This window comes from Panulirus ornatus, chromosome 2 (genome assembly GCF_036320965.1).
Source record: "Panulirus ornatus isolate Po-2019 chromosome 2, ASM3632096v1, whole genome shotgun sequence".
Classification (NCBI taxonomy): Eukaryota; Metazoa; Arthropoda; class Malacostraca; order Decapoda; family Palinuridae; genus Panulirus; species Panulirus ornatus.
In genome coordinates, this window is record NC_092225.1 from 76,592,533 (window position 1) to 76,610,126 (window position 17,594).

The 17,594-nt window shown below is 41.2% G+C and overlaps 1 protein-coding gene across 2 annotated transcripts in view; it reads left to right on the top strand.

The window, feature by feature from the left end:
* LOC139757329 (thymidine phosphorylase-like) overlaps window positions 1-17,594 on the top strand; it is a 39,874-nt gene that overhangs the window by 2,129 nt on the left and 20,151 nt on the right. For both annotated transcript variants that reach the window (XM_071677755.1, XM_071677763.1), the window contains exons 2-5: window positions 7,111-7,436; window positions 9,180-9,260; window positions 13,917-14,102; window positions 17,346-17,504. In XM_071677755.1, coding sequence (XP_071533856.1) covers window positions 7,277-7,436; window positions 9,180-9,260; window positions 13,917-14,102; window positions 17,346-17,504 — 586 coding nt within the window. In that variant the 5' untranslated portion in view covers window positions 7,111-7,276. The remainder of the gene's footprint in view (window positions 1-7,110; window positions 7,437-9,179; window positions 9,261-13,916; window positions 14,103-17,345; window positions 17,505-17,594) is intronic.

The following is a 17,594-nucleotide window of genomic DNA, read 5'->3' on the forward strand; positions in this document are numbered from 1 at the left end:
GGGGATGGTATTCCATGTGTGGCGAGGTGGCGATGGAAATGAATAAAGGCAGACAGTGTGAATTGTGTGCATGGGTATATATGTATGTGTCTGTGTGTGTATATATATGTGTACATTGAGATGTATAGGTATGTATATTTGCGTGTGTGGACGTGTATGTATATACATGTGTATGGAGGTGGGTTGGGCCATTTCTTTCGTCTGTTTCCTTGCGCTACCTCGCAAACGCGGGAGACAGCGACAAAGCAAAATAATAATAAAAAAAAGAAAATTAAATCGGGTGAGTGTGAGCGGTAAATATCGTCACTGCTCGTCACCAGTATAAGCTTTTAAGCGTTACCTAAACAGAGATTTCCAAGTACGATAACAAATTCGGTACAAGTATTAACACAAGTACTGAATTTTTGACTGAAACCTTTTCATAATTTTTTTGGATTAAGAGTGTGCTGTTCTTATGAGGAATTCATAAATTTCATGAAAAAGGTTTTGGCCATTATAGAAAGGAATTTTTCATGATAATTACGTTTATCGATGTATATCAACTGACTGTTATATTTCTCTCTTGTGTCTCCCCTGATGATGTGATTATTACACGAAAGTGCACTTGGGAACTTTTCGTGTTTCATTTTCCCCGTGGACTCATAGGAATATATATATATATATATATATATATATATATATATATATATATATATATATATATATATATATATATATATGTCTCCATGGTTGTTTAATTTGTTTATGGATGGGGTTGTTAGGGAGGTGAATGCAAGAGTTTTGGAAAGAGGGGCAAGTATGAAGTCTGTTGGTGATGAGAGAGCTTGGGAAGTGAGTCAGTTGTTGTTCGCTGATGATACAGCGCTGGTGGCTGATTCATGTGAGAAACTGCAGAAGCTGGTGACTGAGTTTGGTAAAGTGTGTGAAAGAAGAAAGTTAAGAGTAAATGTGAATAAGAGCAAGGTTATTAGGTACAGTAGGGTTGAGGGTCAAGTCAATTGGGAGGTGAGTTTGAATGGAGAAAAACTGGAGGAAGTGAAGTGTTTTAGATATCTGGGAGTGGATCTGGCAGCGGATGGAACCATGGAAGCGGAAGTGGATCATAGGGTGGGGGAGGGGGCGAAAATTCTGGGAGCCTTGAAAAATGTGTGGAAGTCGAGAACATTATCTCGGAAAGCAAAAATGGGTATGTTTGAAGGAATAGTGGTTCCAACAATGTTGTATGGTTGCGAGGCGTGGGCTATGGATAGAGTTGTGCGCAGGAGGATGGATGTGCTGGAAATGAGATGTTTGAGGACAATGTGTGGTGTGAGGTGGTTTGATCGAGTAAGTAACGTAAGGGTAAGAGAGATGTGTGGAAATAAAAAGAGCGTGGTTGAGAGAGCAGAAGAGGGTGTTTTGAAATGGTTTGGGCACATGGAGAGAATGAGTGAGGAAAGATTGACCAAGAGGATATATGTGTCGGAGGTGGAGGGAACGAGGAGAAGAGGGAGACCAAATTGGAGGTGGAAAGATGGAGTGAAAAAGATTTTGTGTGATCGGGGCCTGAACATGCAGGAGGGTGAAAGGAGGGCAAGGAATAGAGTGAATTGGAGCGATGTGGTATACCGGGGTTGATGTGCTGTCAGTGGATTGAATCAGGGCATGTGAAGCGTCTGGGGTAAACCATGGAAAGCTGTGTAGGTATGTATATTTGCGTGTGTGGACGTATGTATATACATGTGTATGGGGGTGGGTTGGGCCATTTCTTTCGTCTGTTTCCTTGCGCTACCTCGCAAACGCGGGAGACAGCGGCAAAATATATATATATATATATATATATATATATATATATATATATTATATTTATTTATTTATTTATTGCATATGAATGCCCGCTTTCATAGCTTTCATAGAACACCTAATACCCTCCAATAGCACGAGATCTAGTCCGGTCAGATCCCATCAGACTCGCATTACCAGCAGCTTGCATTTTATAGACCTAACTGTACATATACAGAGGCATAATGAATACGAATATAGTGCGTATGAACGTGCACTTTTCATAGAATACATAACACCCTCCAACAGCCAGGAATCGAACCCAGGTGGGAATGCAATAGCTAGGCTATGATCGCCCCTAATATCGAATAGTATGAGAGGATCAAAGAAAAATTCTTACAGTACGACCATCTTAGTAGTTCTGTGGTGTTTGTTTTTTAGCTATTAGTCATCCACAAAATCTTGGAAACGCTAACAAACAGACGTTCAGAACTGTTTGTATGTCGAGTACGTTTTAATGTGATGACGTAGTGATAACGGACTTCCACCAGAGGCAGATTCGAGACAAGGAGTTGTCATGTTCAGCACAAGCTGAACACGCTCGTGTCTTGCTCTACTGATGTTCATTACGTATATGGTAAATCAGAGTCCCACAGAAGCGTCCTCTTCATCAGTCTTTACGTTGATTTTAATCTTTATTTGTATGTGCTGTGATTTTGGAATTGGTAGGTAAATAAATATTTCCGGTCTCATTTCGGTTTCAGCATTTTGTTGACGCAAGATAAACATAAGGTTTAAACGATTTTGGGGTACCATAAATATGCCGTTGTTTGTCTTGGCCTGCTTGATTCTCTTCAACTTCGGGGATGCATCGGCGTTCATAGCATTACGATTTATCACCCATCATCGCCTCGTAGGATCACTGCTAGGCATTTATATTTATGTCGCCAAAGGAGAAAAATCATTGAATTCTACCGGCGGCTTAATACCAGACAAGTTTATGGGACAAAATTACACAAGTTTCTCTGATGAAAAAAAAAAGACCACAATGGACTACATCCTCGAAATCACACCATTTAGAATGCTCTGATGGGAGTTGCGAACGTTTCTATGCCAGAGATATCTTCTCCACTGCTTGTTGCATTATTTATCTATATCTCTGACGCCTCTTCCAATTGGAACTTCCTAAAAGGGTTGGCCACGGCAACAGTCTCCATTACTAAAGACCTCCAAGGCCGTTTCTTAGCATTTAGTGCCTCACTTTTAACAGGCCACCGGCAGAGGGCAAGTCTAGCACAGTGTTTGCAGAGGCTCCAACCTAATGTACCTGATGACTACTTCTGTATCGTGCTCACTTCATAATGCTCCTACCTTCTACTTCTACCTAATGCTCTTGCCCAAATGTTCCTAACTACGACTTCCATCTACTGCTCCTACCGGTAATTTTGCCAAAAAGGCAGGGCTATCGCATAGTGTTCACCGCAGGAAAATCTAGTTACGAAGAAAGCTGCGTGAGTTGAAGTGTTGTTAGGTGTTGCATAAGACAAGGAGCTCTTTATTTCCTTAAAAATGTAGAGAAATTCTTTCACCCTGAACCAATCAAACCTAGCAAAGCTGGACAAAACTAGAATTAGCTTTGGTTTAGTTTGTCGTGTATAAAGACTTTGCTTTATCTAATATTACCCCAGCATTAGGTGAACATTTTATGATGTTATTAAGTTTATAGGAAAAGGTGAGGGGTTTGGATTTGCATGTAGCTTAACACGTCAATTAATGCAAGGTTGGAATTTAGCAGTATGAATTTTGACACTGGAAATAGTGAGATGCAGAGAGAGAGAGAGAGAGAGAGAGAGAGAGAGAGAGAGAGAGAGAGAGAGAGGTGGAACTGTGGTATTTCGCTGCCAGATAAAGTTTAATCGGGTTATTCTGTACCCAACCGGAGATGCTGAAGTTATAGTTTGAGAAGCGGAAATATGTTCAAAGCAAGGAAAATAATGAGCGTCAGACCAAGTTGTGCAGCGAGTCGAAGAATGTAGACCGGAATCGTCGTAAGAGAGAAGAGGGTTAGAGGTTGAAGACACGATCGTTGATGAAGAAGACTGTAGGCGATAAAACAGGACCACGACGGTAACTGCTGTAGGTAGGATCGATCAGCGGGAAAGGTCCCGTCGTCAACGAGGATCCCAGTGCAAAGAATCCTTCAAGGCCATACATCTTTCCCGGATTCACAAATTAGATAAAGTGTAACATAGTAGTTTTTTATTTTTGTCTTATTCTACTTATATATATATATATATATATATATATATATATATATATATATATATATATATATATATATATATATATATATATATATATATGTAGGAAGAGAGGAAAGTGATTGGTTCTCAGTGAATGTAGGTTTGCGGCAGGGGTGTGTGATGTCTCCATGGTTGTTTAATTTGTTTATGAATGGGGTTGTTAGGGAGGTGAATGCAAGAGTTTTGGAAAGAGGGGCAAGTATGAAGTCTGTTGTGGATGAGAGAGCTTGGGAAGTGAGTCAGTTGTTGTTCGCTGATGATACAGCGCTGGTGGCTGATTCATGTGAGAAACTGCAGAAGTGGTGACTGAGTTTGGTAAAGTGTGTAAAAGAAGAAAGTTAAGAGTAAATGTGCATAAGAGCAAGGTTATTAGGTACAGTAGGGTTGAGGGTCAAGTCAATTGGGAGGTAAGTTTGAATGGAGAAAAACTGGAGGAAGTAAAGTGTTTTAGATATCTGGGAGTGGATCTGGCAGCGGATGGAACCATGGAAGCGGAAGTGGATCATTAGGGTGGGGGAGGGGGCGAAAATCCTGGGAGCCTTGAAGAATGTGTGGAAGTCGAGAACATTATCTCGGAAAGCAAAAATGGGTATGTTTGAAGGAATAGTGGTTCCAACAATTTTGTATGGTTGCGAGGCGTGGGCTATGGATAGAGTTGTGCGTAGGAGGGTGGATGTGCTGGAAATGAGATGTTTGAGGACAATGTTTGATGTGAGGTGGTTTGATCGAGTAAGTAATGTAAGGGTAAGAGAGATGTGTGGAAATAAAAAGAGCGTGGTTGAGAGAGCAGAAGAGGGTGTTTTGAAATGATTTGGGCACGTGGAGAGAATGAGTGAGGAAAGACTGACCAAGAGGATATATGTGTCGGAGGTGGAGGGAACGAGGAGAAGTGGGAGACCAAATTGGAGGTGGAAAGATGGAGTGAAAAAGATTTTGTGTGATCGGGGCCTGAACATGCAGGAGGGTGAAAGGAGGGCAAGGAATAGAGTGAATTGGATCGATGTGGTATACCGGGGTTGACGTGCTGTCAGTGGATTGAATCAGGGCATGTGAAGCGTCTGGGGTAAACCATGGAAAGCTGTGTAGGTATGTATATTTGCGTGTGTGGACGTGTATGTATATACATGTGTATGGGGGTGGGTTGGGCCATTTCTTTCGTCTGTTTCCTTGCGCTACCTCGCAAACGCGGGAGACAGCAACAAAGCAAAAAAAAAAAAAAAAATATATATATATATATATATATATATATATATATATATATATATATATATATATATATTTCAAACTATTCGCCATTTCGCGCGGTAGCAAGGTAGCGTTAAGAACAGAGGACTGGGCCTCTGAGGGAATATCCTCACCCGGCCCCCTTCTCTGTTCCTTCTTTTGGAAAATTGAAAAAAAAATAGGAGGATTTCCAGCCCCCCACTCCCTCCCCTTTTAGTCGCCTTCTACGACACCAGGGAATACGAGGGAAGTATTCTTTCTCCCCTATCCCCAGGGATAATATATATATATATATATATATATATATATATATATATATATATATATATATATATATATATATATATATATTAGTAACTGTTTTTAGTTGGTATGTTGGTAATTCTAACTGCTTAAGGAAAGGATTTAATGCTCAAGGTAGGATTCAATAGCTCATGAGAAGGAAAAGAGTCTAGTCACCAAACCCTTAATTGAGGGATTAGATGCTTATGAAAATATTAAAGCTCTCAGAAATGGAATATGATCATAAGAGGGTGTGTGTGCGCAAGCAAGCTAAGATGGACCAGCGGGCACTCAAATGAGAGGTTAAAGACATTTAAGATGGATGAGGTTCGAAATCTAAATCACCGTTCTGATACATTATCTCTGAGGACAAGAAAACACCAGCAGCACAGTGAGTCTTGAACATCCATCAAAATTTCCAGCAGAATTTTAATAACAGAACTGAGAATGATATTAAGATGGTGACAAAGGTCCTGGTGATAGACAAGTATATTTATGAGTGATGCAGACGTCCTGCTGACAGACTGAAACTTGTGTGACAGGCAGGGAGGTCTTGGGAACGGACGGATATCCTAGTCGATTATACAGATGTCTCGCTGATAGACGGGTTTTGGTGAGAGACAGAGGCCCAAGTGACACAGGATATGGTGATAGAGACCCTGGTGATGGAGGGTTTGGTGACTGGTTTAACTTGGTGATAGACGTGATGGAGGGTTTGGTGACTGACTTACCTTGGTGATAGACAAAGGCCCCAGAGAAAGAGAGAGGCTCTCGCGACAGACAGAGGCGTTGCTGACTAATAAATGCCCTGGTGACAGAGGCCTTGGTGACGGACACATTGCCTGGTGACAGACACAGGATTCAGTGATAAACAGAGTATCAGTTTACAGAACGGGGCCTTAGTGACAGAGACCCTGGTAATGTATAGGGGCCATGGTGACATACAAGGATTCTAGTGACAGATAGAAGCCCTGGGAACAGACAGAGGATCAGGTGAGAGAGAGAGGCCTTGGTGACAGTCAGAAGCTCTGGTGAGAGACAAGAGGCCTTTATGATAGACAGAGGCCCTGGTGAAACAGAGAGGATCTGTTGACAAAAGCCCTTGTGACAGACAGAGTGCCTGGTGATAAACAGACGCCCTGGTGACAGACAGATGCCTTAGTAATAAACAAGAGGCCCTGGTGACACACAGAGGCTGTGGTGAAAGACAGAGGCCCTTGCAACAGACAGGATCCCTGATGACAGACCGGGTCCTAGATGACAGTGACAGGGTGGCCTGGTAAGTCGGCCCTGATGATAGAGACAGAGTCCCACCTGAGACACACAGAGTCTCTTGTGACTGGTGTCAAAAGAGAGCGACGGGCAGATGTCCTCGTGAGAGAGGCCCCTGATAACAAGGAATATAATCTTGTGATATAAAGGAAGGTCCTCGTGATATAGGAAGTCACTACAGATAAGATAGCTATGCAAAAAACTATTTAGGAGAAAATCTACTCATTGAGCAATCTATATTTTGACCTATATTATTACATCTTTTCAGGTGTCAGGATTGTACAGTCAGCACTTAAGTACAGTCGAGTCGAAGTTCCAGTCACCAGCAGGGTTGCCAGAGTGAGCAGTTACCAGCAGGACTCAGGAGAAGAGGTGATAGAGGCACCAGTCAGGGTTACAGGTTCACCCGCACCAGAGGTAGAAGCAGCACCATCATGCCCCTCAACACTGAGGCGTCGGAGGTTGTGGAAGAAGGCGAGTGGCGCGTCTCGGACCTCCTGGCCATCAAGAGTAATGGTGGCGAGTGGACGGAGGATCAGGTCGCCTTCCTCGTCCGGAGCATCAGTAACAAGTCCCTCGATGACTGCCAGCTCGGTCAGTACTTATACTTACGTAATTCATACTGAGTACATCATCATTGCCAGGGTCACATTCCATAGGTTGTCAGTGAGGGTAGAAGTTACACAGGATCATCCGGTGAGAGCACAAGATTTAACATGCGATTTCATGTGGTTTAGATGTTAAACACACATAAGAGATGTTATTAGAATATTTCTGAGACGCACAAGAAGCCGCATTAGATTATTCACCGCATGATCTAACTTTAAGAAAACGTAACAAAGAGTCCCAGAGTCACAGAATAACGAGAACACGTAGACTGGTTCAGTATGGGACTGTAGGCTCAGAATGGAAGTTGAGGCCCAATTCGGGACTGTGGGCTCAATTATGGGACTGAAGGCTCAGATCGGGACTGTGGGCTCACTATGAAACTGGAGCTGAACATGGGACTGTCTGCTTAATGTGGGCACCGTAGATCAGGTATGACATTGTAGACTCAATCTGGGACTGTAGGCCTCATATGATAATGTTAGCTCACTATGGCACTGAAGACTCAATATGGCACTGTAGATTCACTGTGGCACTGTAGACTCAATATGGTATTGTAGGCTCAATATGATATTGTAGGCTCAATATGGTATTGTAGACTCTATATGTTATTGTAGACTCAGTATGGTATTGTAGACTCAATATGGTATTGTAGACTCAATCATATTGTAGACTCAATATGGTATTGTAGACTCAGTATGGTATTGTAGGCTCAATATGATATTGTAGACTCAATATGGTATTGTAGGCTCAATATGATATTGTAGGCACAATATGGTATTGTAGACTCAATATGGTATTGTAGGCTCTATATGGTATTGTAGACTCAATATAGTATTGTGGGCTCAATATGGTAGTGTAGACTCAATATGGTATTGTAGACTCAATATGGTATTGTAGGCTCAATATGGTATTGTAGACTCAATATGGTATTGTAGACTCAATATGATATTGTAGGATCACTATGGTATTGTAGGCTCAATATGGTATTGTAGGCTCAGTATGGCACCGTGGATTTAATATGGTATTGTAGGCTCAATATGGAAGTGTGGGCTTCATATGGTACCGTAGGTTCATTAAAAGTGAAACGGTTGTTTGGAGGGCTTGGATAGAATGTCAGCAGCGAAGGCAGGCTGGCAGGGGGTTAAGATGTAGTTACCTGGACGATGATCTTGGGCAAAAATGGTGGGTGGGATGGCCTGGCTCGAGAAGGGTGGGAGGTGGGAAGATCGTACTGTAGAGGAATTTCAAAAAGGATGATGAGGCAGGAAGGGACAGGCATGACAGAGAAGGATAGCAAAACTAGGGAAACTGGGATATCTTCAAATAAGTAGACAGGAAATGATGGAGTGGTGAGGTATTCACTGGGTAAGGTGATTGGTCAGTAGTAGTAGGTGGGAATAAGTTTGTTTCCTGTTTACCACAGGAACCTTGACACAAATTTCATTTAAGATCTGTAGGCCTTTAATGGCTTGACTGTAATTCAGTCCGTATTTGTAGTATCGTTAAAGTTGATCAGATTATTACGGTCTTTGCTATGAAGACTGTTGGATAATTTTACGAGTCACTGTCAGCTTTATGTAGAGAGCAACATGATTATATATTCATCGAGATAAGCTCTATGACATGTTTGTAACAATTTCTGCTCATTTATCTTCCTTATCTTTCATGTTGATTGGCCTTGCGGCAACCTTGAACCTACGATAACTTGTTATGAACTGGGTAATGCAGGAGCCATGCTCATGGCCATCAAGCTGCGAGGGATGACGGACAGGGAGACAGTGGCCCTCACCTGTAACATGAGAGACTCGGGTAAGACATCAGAATGGCTGTAACTGGAGAGGGTGTTGGGTGCTGGTGGTGACTGATGTAAACAGCGCACGGGGCGGGGTACATTCATTGTTGTTTTGATGTTTGTCGTGATTATCGCTATCGTTTCATATTGCTACGATTCTGACTACAGGGTTTGGTCACATAGTATGGACCCGTCACACCTGCAGATAAGCAGAGAGCAACGTTTTACGTTAGAAAACACAGAATTTTCAGACGGACATATTTTCCTCAAATTATTGTGACATTTTTATACGTTGAGACATATATATAAATCGTGACACTAAAGATCACAGAGAAACATATTCGCCTGAGAACTCTATGTACTCGGATACTATATAAGACACAGCAGTCTGGCAATAGATGGGTTCCCTGTTATTACTGAGATTACTAACCTCGCCCAATAAATGCCGTCATTAGATTGGCTAAGTGGATCTGCCAGATGTCATCAGTGCCCTAAGCTGGTACTCTGTTGTTTTTGTGTTTTGCCACATTTGGCACAAGCATGATTTTTTTTTATGTTTTCATGGCATGATTATGATAAAACACGTGAAATCTATATATGAAAATCTCGATAGCCGTTTTGCCAGTGATCCTGCAACTGGGTTTGTTCTGCATTCTCCTGTGCATGATGCGTCAACCACGGCCAAAATATTGACCAGATTCATTATGTACGAACAGTATACATGTAGGCATGACGTCAGAGGAACACGCTCCAGTCTAACCAGTAACATTTTTTTCTTCAATCGCTTTATCTACCAACAGCTGATACAACACCCTTCAACAATCTTATCAGCAAATTATATCACCGTTGGATGATTTTTTTTTTCCATAAACCAACACTACGGCACCTCACATGATGACTACAAACTGTACTGTCCCGAGAATATCATTGTAACATAAGGGTGAAGCTGACTTATGTCACTGGGTATAGTGAACGTTATAGAAGTTTAACAGTGCCAGTCTAACCATCAGATGATGCTTGGCAACAAACAACACAAAGCTACAGTTTCTGGTTGATCATTGTATTCATATAGTAGTCGAAACAAAGCATAATTTCCCCCGTAATAGGCTTTGTAAGTGTCATCCCAGATTCGTCGTGTGTAACCTTGTGAGCCACTGCTTCGATATGCCGGCAGTAAATAACACCACAATATACTGTCTACGTTCCCATGATAAAGATTGCTTTCTAACTACAACATATGGGTGTTCCTGTGTGGTGCTGACCCAGCCCTTCTCCCGACATCACATCTCGCTATGCACACCGCCAGCCTGTTCTTACAGTCTGTAAACTGTGAAACATTACATGGAGCAGTTGTGATGCAAAATTATATTCCATTTTTGTATTCATTATACTTAGAAATGTTTGACAGCTTCCTTGGTATTTATAAAGAGAAGAAAATGGTTAACTTCAAACACATCCTTTACTATTTAAGACAAACCCATTTGGTGTAAAGGTCACCTTAAAGTTAACCTTTCTTTGCTTTTGTGGATGAAGGGAAGGACACGGCCTGTAAAGTATGTGTGTGTGTGTGTGTGTGTGTGCTAATTATAGGGGGATGGGATTGGGGGATTGTATTATCATGGAATTATTCAGGCCTCCAGCACAAGCTGCGAATATCGTCCTAATTTGCAATAAACGTCACTCAGCATTTTTGTTTAGTCTTTCTTATTCTAAGAGACTCCTGTCTCTCACCACTCTTCCCTACCTACCTTATTACCCCTCTATTCCTTGCACGCCTCTCACCCTCCTGTTTGTTCAGACCCCGATCGCATAAAATCTTGTTCGCTTTTTCCTTCCACCTCCAGTTTGGTCTCCCGCTTCTCCTTGTTCCCTCCACCTCTGAAATATATACCCTCATTGTCAATCTTTACTCATTCATTCTCTCCACATGTCCAAACCATTTCAGCACACACTCTTCTGCTCTTTCAACGACACTTTTTATTTCCACACATCTCTCTTACCCTTTCATTACTTACTCGATCAAACCACCTCACACCACATATTGTTCTCAAACATTTCATTACCAACACCTCCACCCTCCTTACAACCCTATATATAGTCCATGCCTCGCAACCATATAACATTGTTGGAACTACTATTCCTTCAAACATACCCATTTTTGCTCTCCGAGATAACGTTCTCTCTTTCCATACATTCTTCATTGCTTCCAGAACCATCGTCCCCTCCCCCACCCTGTGACTCACTTCCATGGTTCCAGTCCCTGCTTCCAGATATCTGAAACACTTCACTTCCTCCATTTTTTCTCCATTCAAACTTACATCTCAATTAACTTGTCCCTCAACCCTACTGAACCTAATAACCTTCCTCTTATTCACATTTACTCTCAAGTTTCTCTTTCCACAGACTTTTCCAAATTCAGTCACTAACTTTTGCAGTTTCACACTCGAATCAGCCACTAGAGCTGTATCATCGGCGAACAGCAACTAACTCACTTCCCAGGCCCTCTCATCCCCAACCAACTGCATATTCGCCCATCTCTCCAAAACTCTTGCATTTACCTCCCTAACCAAACCTAACCATAAACAAATTAAACAACCATGGGGACATCACAGACCTCTGTCGCAGACCGACCTTCTGGGAACCAGTCACTCTCTTCGTACTCGTACACATGCCTTACATCCTTGGTAAAACTTTTAACTGCTTCTAGCATTTTACCTCCCAAACCACATACTCTTAAGACCTTTCACAAAGCATCTCTATCAACCCTATCATATGCCTTCTCCAGGTCCATAAATGAGTGGTACTGAGTGGTGGGATGAAGTAAAGTTGTTAGTGAAAGAGAAAAGAGAGGCGTATGGACGATACTTGCAAGGAAGGAGTGCAAATGACTGAGAGATGTATAAAAGAAAGCGGCTGGGGGTCAAGAGAAAGGTGCAAGCGTTGAAAAAGAGGGCAAATGAGAGTTGGGGTGAGAGAGTATCATTAAACTTTAGGGAGAATAAAAAGATGTTTTGGAGAGAGATAAATAACGTGCGTAAGACAAGAGAACAAATGGGAACATCGGTGAGGGGTTAAATGGGGAAGTAATGACAGATAGTGATGAAATGAGATGGAGTGAGTATTTTGAAGGTTTGTTGAATATGTTTGATAATAGAGTGGCAGATATAGTGTTTTAGTCGGGGTGGTGTTCTAAGTGAGAGGGTCAGGGAGAATGGTTTGGTTAAGAGAGAAGAGGTAGTGAAAGCTTTGCGGAAGATGAAATCCGGCAATGCGGCGGGTTTAGATAGAATTACTGTAGAGTTTATTAAGAAAGGTGGTGACTTGTTGATTGCGTAGTGCCATTGTACAAATGCAGAGGGGATAAAGAAGAGTGTTCAAACTACAGAGGCATAAGTTTGTTGAATATTCCTGGGAAATTATATGGGAGGATAGTGAGAGGGTGATGGCATGTACAGAGCATCAGACTGGGAAAGAGCAGTTTAGTTTCAGAAGTGGTAGAGGATGTGTGGATCAGGTGTTTGCTATGAAGAATGTATGTGAGAAATACTTATAAAAACAGATGGATTTGTATATATCCCTCTAAGGCTCAGTTCTCTGTTCTTAATGCTACCTCGCTGACGCGAAAAGAATTATATATATATATATATATATATATATATATATATATATATATATATATATATATATATATATATATATATATATATATATATATATATATATATCTAGTATATGCTGATAACCAAGAGGAAAATGAAACACGATAAGTTTCCAAGTACACTTTCGTGTAATGCTAACATCGTCAGGGGACATACAAGAATGAGATAGACGTAGCACAGTCAGTTGATATACAAGGAAGAAACGTAGCAAAGACGCCATTGGTAAACCACTGACTGTTCTACGTTTTCCATCTCATATTTGTATCTTCCTTGACGATGTGATCATTATACGACAGTGCACTTGGGAACTTATCGTGTTTCATTATCCTCGTGGTTATCAGCATACATATATATATATATATATATATATATATATATATATATATATATATATATATATATATATATATATATATATATATAGAGAGAGAGAGAGAGAGAGAGAGAGAGAGAGAGAGAGAGAGAGAGTATTCATTTCTATGGTCCACCTCGCATGTACGTGGTAGCATGATATAACCCCTATAGAGCGTATCGAAAAGCACTCCTCACTGAACATGGTAACAAATCTATCATTCAGTTGTATTCCTTTATAATTGACTACTATTAGTGTATTTAAGATATTATCTACGATGTAAAACTTTTCCAAATAACTGATTGGCTACCATTAGTGTATTTAAGATTTTATCTATGATGTAAAACTTTTCCAAACAACTATACCTACTTATTACGAAATAAAATACCCTAGTTCAGGTTAGCATACGAAGGAGACTGGTTGGGCATGCATCACATTATTGCTTTTGCTCATAATGTAACCCAATTCACTCAATCATTTTGAAATGCGGACCTTAAAGTGCGATATATGTTTGTTTCGTGACTTAGTGTACGCCCCCTCCCCCTCACACTCACCTATGCGAGCAGCCAAACAAAGTAATGTACGTATGTAATGAGTTTGAAGATCAGAATTTTTCAGATACAGTGTGTTGACCTTACTGTTATGTGTCTGGCTTGTGACAGGTTCGGTGTTTTCCTGGCCCAAGGAGTGGATTGTTGCGGACAAGCACAGCACTGGCGGCGTGGGCGATAAGGTATCCCTGCCCCTAGCTCCAGCAGTGGCTGCCCTCGGGCTCAAGGTACCCATGATCAGCGGCAGAGGACTCGGGCATACTGGTGGAACCCTGGATAAGCTGGAGAGTATCCCAGGTAACTCATGTTGACTCATGAATCTTAAAAGAGCAAAAGTGAATGTCATTTGTGCAGCACTCATCGCTACTACTGCTAAATATCTAACCCGCGTTTACCCATATGATTGTAGCAACCAGTTATTATCAGAATTTACAGATGTTAGGTTATATATTGCAGTAGGTCATAATGATAATCACGAAGAGGAAACATGAAATACATATATATATATATATATATATATATATATATATATATATATATATATATATATATATATATATATATATATAAAGGGCAAATGAGAGTTGGGATGAGAGAGTATCATTAAATTTTATGGAGAATAAAAAGATGTTCTGGAAGGAGGTAAATAAAGTGCGTAAGACAAGGGGGCAAATGGGAACTTCAGTGAAGGGCGCAAATGGGGAGGTGATAACAAGTAGTGGTGATGTGAGGAGATGGAGTGAGTATTTCGAAGGTTTGTTGAATGTGTTTGATGATAGAGTGGCAGATATAGGGTGTTTTGGTCGAGGTGGTGTGCAAAGTGAGAGAGTTAGGGAAAATGATTTGGTAAACAGAGAAGAGGTAGTGAAAGCTTTGCGGAAGATGAAAGCCGGCAAGGCAGCAGGTTTGGATGGTATTGCAGTGGAATTTATTAAAAAAGGGGGTGACTGTATTGTTGACTGGTTGGTAAGGTTATTTAATGTATGTATGACTCATGGTGAGGTGCCTGAGGATTGGCGGAATGCGTGCATAGTGCCATTGTACAAAGGCAAAGGGGATAAGAGTGAGTGCTCAAATTACAGAGGTATAAATTTGTTGAGTATTCCTAGTAAATTATATGGGAGGGTATTGATTGAGAGGGTGAAGGCATGTACAGAGCATCAGATTGGGGAAGAGCAGTGAGGTTTCAGAAGTGGTAGAGGATGTGTGGATCAGGTGTTTGCTTTGAAGAATGTATGTGAGAAATACTTAGAAAAGCAAATGGATTTGTATGTAGCATTTATGGATCTGGAGAAGGCATATGATAGAGTTGATAGAGATGCTCTGTGGAAGGTATTAAGAATATATGGTGTGGGAGGCAAGTTGTTAGAAGCAGTGAAAAGTTTTTATCGAGGATGTAAGGCATGTGTACGTGTAGGAAGAGAGGAAAGTGATTGGTTCTCAGTGAATGTAGGTTTGCGGCAGGGGTGTGTGATGTCTCCATGGTTGTTTAATTTGTTTATGGATGGGGTTGTTAGGGAGGTAAATGCAAGAGTTTTGGAAAGAGGGGCAAGTATGAAGTCTGTTGGGGATGAGAGAGCTTGGGAAGTGAGTCAGTTGTTGTTCGCTGATGACACAGCGCTGGTGGCTGATTCATGTGAGAAACTGCAGAAGCTGGTGACTGAGTTTGGTAAAGTGTGTGGAAGAAGAAAGTTAAGAGTAAATGTGAATAAGAGCAAGGTAATTAGGTACAGTAGGGTTGAGGGTCAAGTCAATTGGGAGGTGAGTTTGAATGGAGAAAAACTGGAGGAAGTGAAGTGTTTTAGATATCTGGGAGTGGATCTGGCAGCGGATGGAACCATGGAAGCGGAAGTGGATCATAGGGTGGGGGAGGGGGCGAAAATTCTGGGGGCCTTGAAGAATGTGTGGAAGTCGAGAACATTATCTCGGAAAGCAAAAATGGGTATGTTTGAAGGAATAGTGGTTCCAACAATGTTGTATGGTTGCGAGGCGTGGGCTATGGATAGAGTTGTGCGCAGAAGGATGGATGTGCTGGAAATGAGATGTTTGAGGACAATGTGTGGTGTGAGGTGGTTTGATCGAGTGAGTAACGTAAGGGTAAGAGAGATGTGTGGAAATAAAAAGAGCGTGGTTGAGAGAGCAGAAGAGGGTGTTTTGAAGTGGTTTGGGCACATGGAGAGGATGAGTGAGGAAAGATTGACCAAGAGGATATATGTGTCGGAGGTGGAGGGAACAAGGAGAAGAGGGAGACCAAATTGGAGGTGGAAAGATGGAGTGAAAAAGATTTTGTGTGATCGGGGCCTGAACATGCAGGAGGGTGAAAGGAGGGCAAGGAATAGAGTGAATTGGAGCGATGTGGTATACCGGGGCTGACGTGCTGTCAGTGGATTGAATCAAGGCATGTGAAGCGTCTGGGGTAAACCATGGAAAGCTGTGTAGGTATGTATATTTGCGTGTGTGGACGTATGTATATACATGTGTATGGGGGGGGTTGGGCCATTTCTTTCGTCTGTTTCCTTGCGCTACCTCGCAAACGCGGGAGACAGCGACAAAAAAAAAAAAAAAAAAAAAAAAAAATATATATATATATATATATATATATATATATATATATATATATATATATAACTGGTGCCTCAATGATCCTGATTGTTTTAATGAGAACTTTACAGTACAAGAGTTATTTCAGCTTGAGTCCTTTACATGTCTTTCAGAATTAACTGATATCCTAGTGTAGAACATTTGTCTTTATTATCATTATTATTATTATTATTATTATTATTATTATTATTATAGCGAGTCGTATATACGTATGTCACATGTGGCTCTTAATTTTCCTTTACAGTTGGAACAGAGACCACAATGTGTTTTATTCCGTATTCTTTGTCCAGTTCCATTTTGTTTCCCGTATTCTTAGTTCATATTCTTTGCTTACATTCTATCAGCAGCCATGTACTCTGTTCCTAATCATTTTGACTCAGGCAGCCGTCAGCAGCGCACCTAGACAAAGATTATATAAACTTTGCTGTTAGTTGGCTTTGTTGAGGTTTCACTTTCCAGTTTTCGTTTAAACTATTGGAACAATTTGAACCAAACTTGGCAGGGATGGTCCTAGGACGATCCTATTGAAACCTGTACCTGGTCATCCTGATCACGATCCAAGATCGCCACTTGTCGTAACTAGAAACTTCTTCAAGTAGGCACTGATGGTCCATGGCTGGTTCCTTTTCAAAATTGTCTGACGACTCGCAAGTACCATCCAAGATGGCCGCGATTGCTATAGGCAGAGAGTTTTATCATACAGCCAGACCTTTCTTTTTTAATGGCACACTTGCCTGAAATTAAACTGTAGCTACACTAGTTCTATTCTATGAGATCCGTAGTTTTAGCTAGAATCTCGATTATGCATGCAGTCATCATATTTAGGGAATCAAGAAAACTGAGGATATCTTTTTTTAAGCTTTTAGTTTTCTCCCACAACTCACTGTGACCAATGATCGTTGTTCTAATCCTTAAATCTACTACGTCGTCTTCTCGTAGGCTTCCGGGTGAGTCTGAACGTAAGTGAGATGCAGGAGGCGCTGGACAAGGTAGGATGCTGCATAGTGGGCCAGACTGCGGACATTGTACCAGCCGATCGTCGCATGTATGCCGCCCGGGACGTCACCTCCACTGTCAAATCCACACCTCTCATCGTCTGTACGTTCCAAAGACAAACAAAAATTACAGTAATTCAGCCTCATAGGAATATGATGTAACCTCATTAGTATGAAAACCTTTTTATTATGA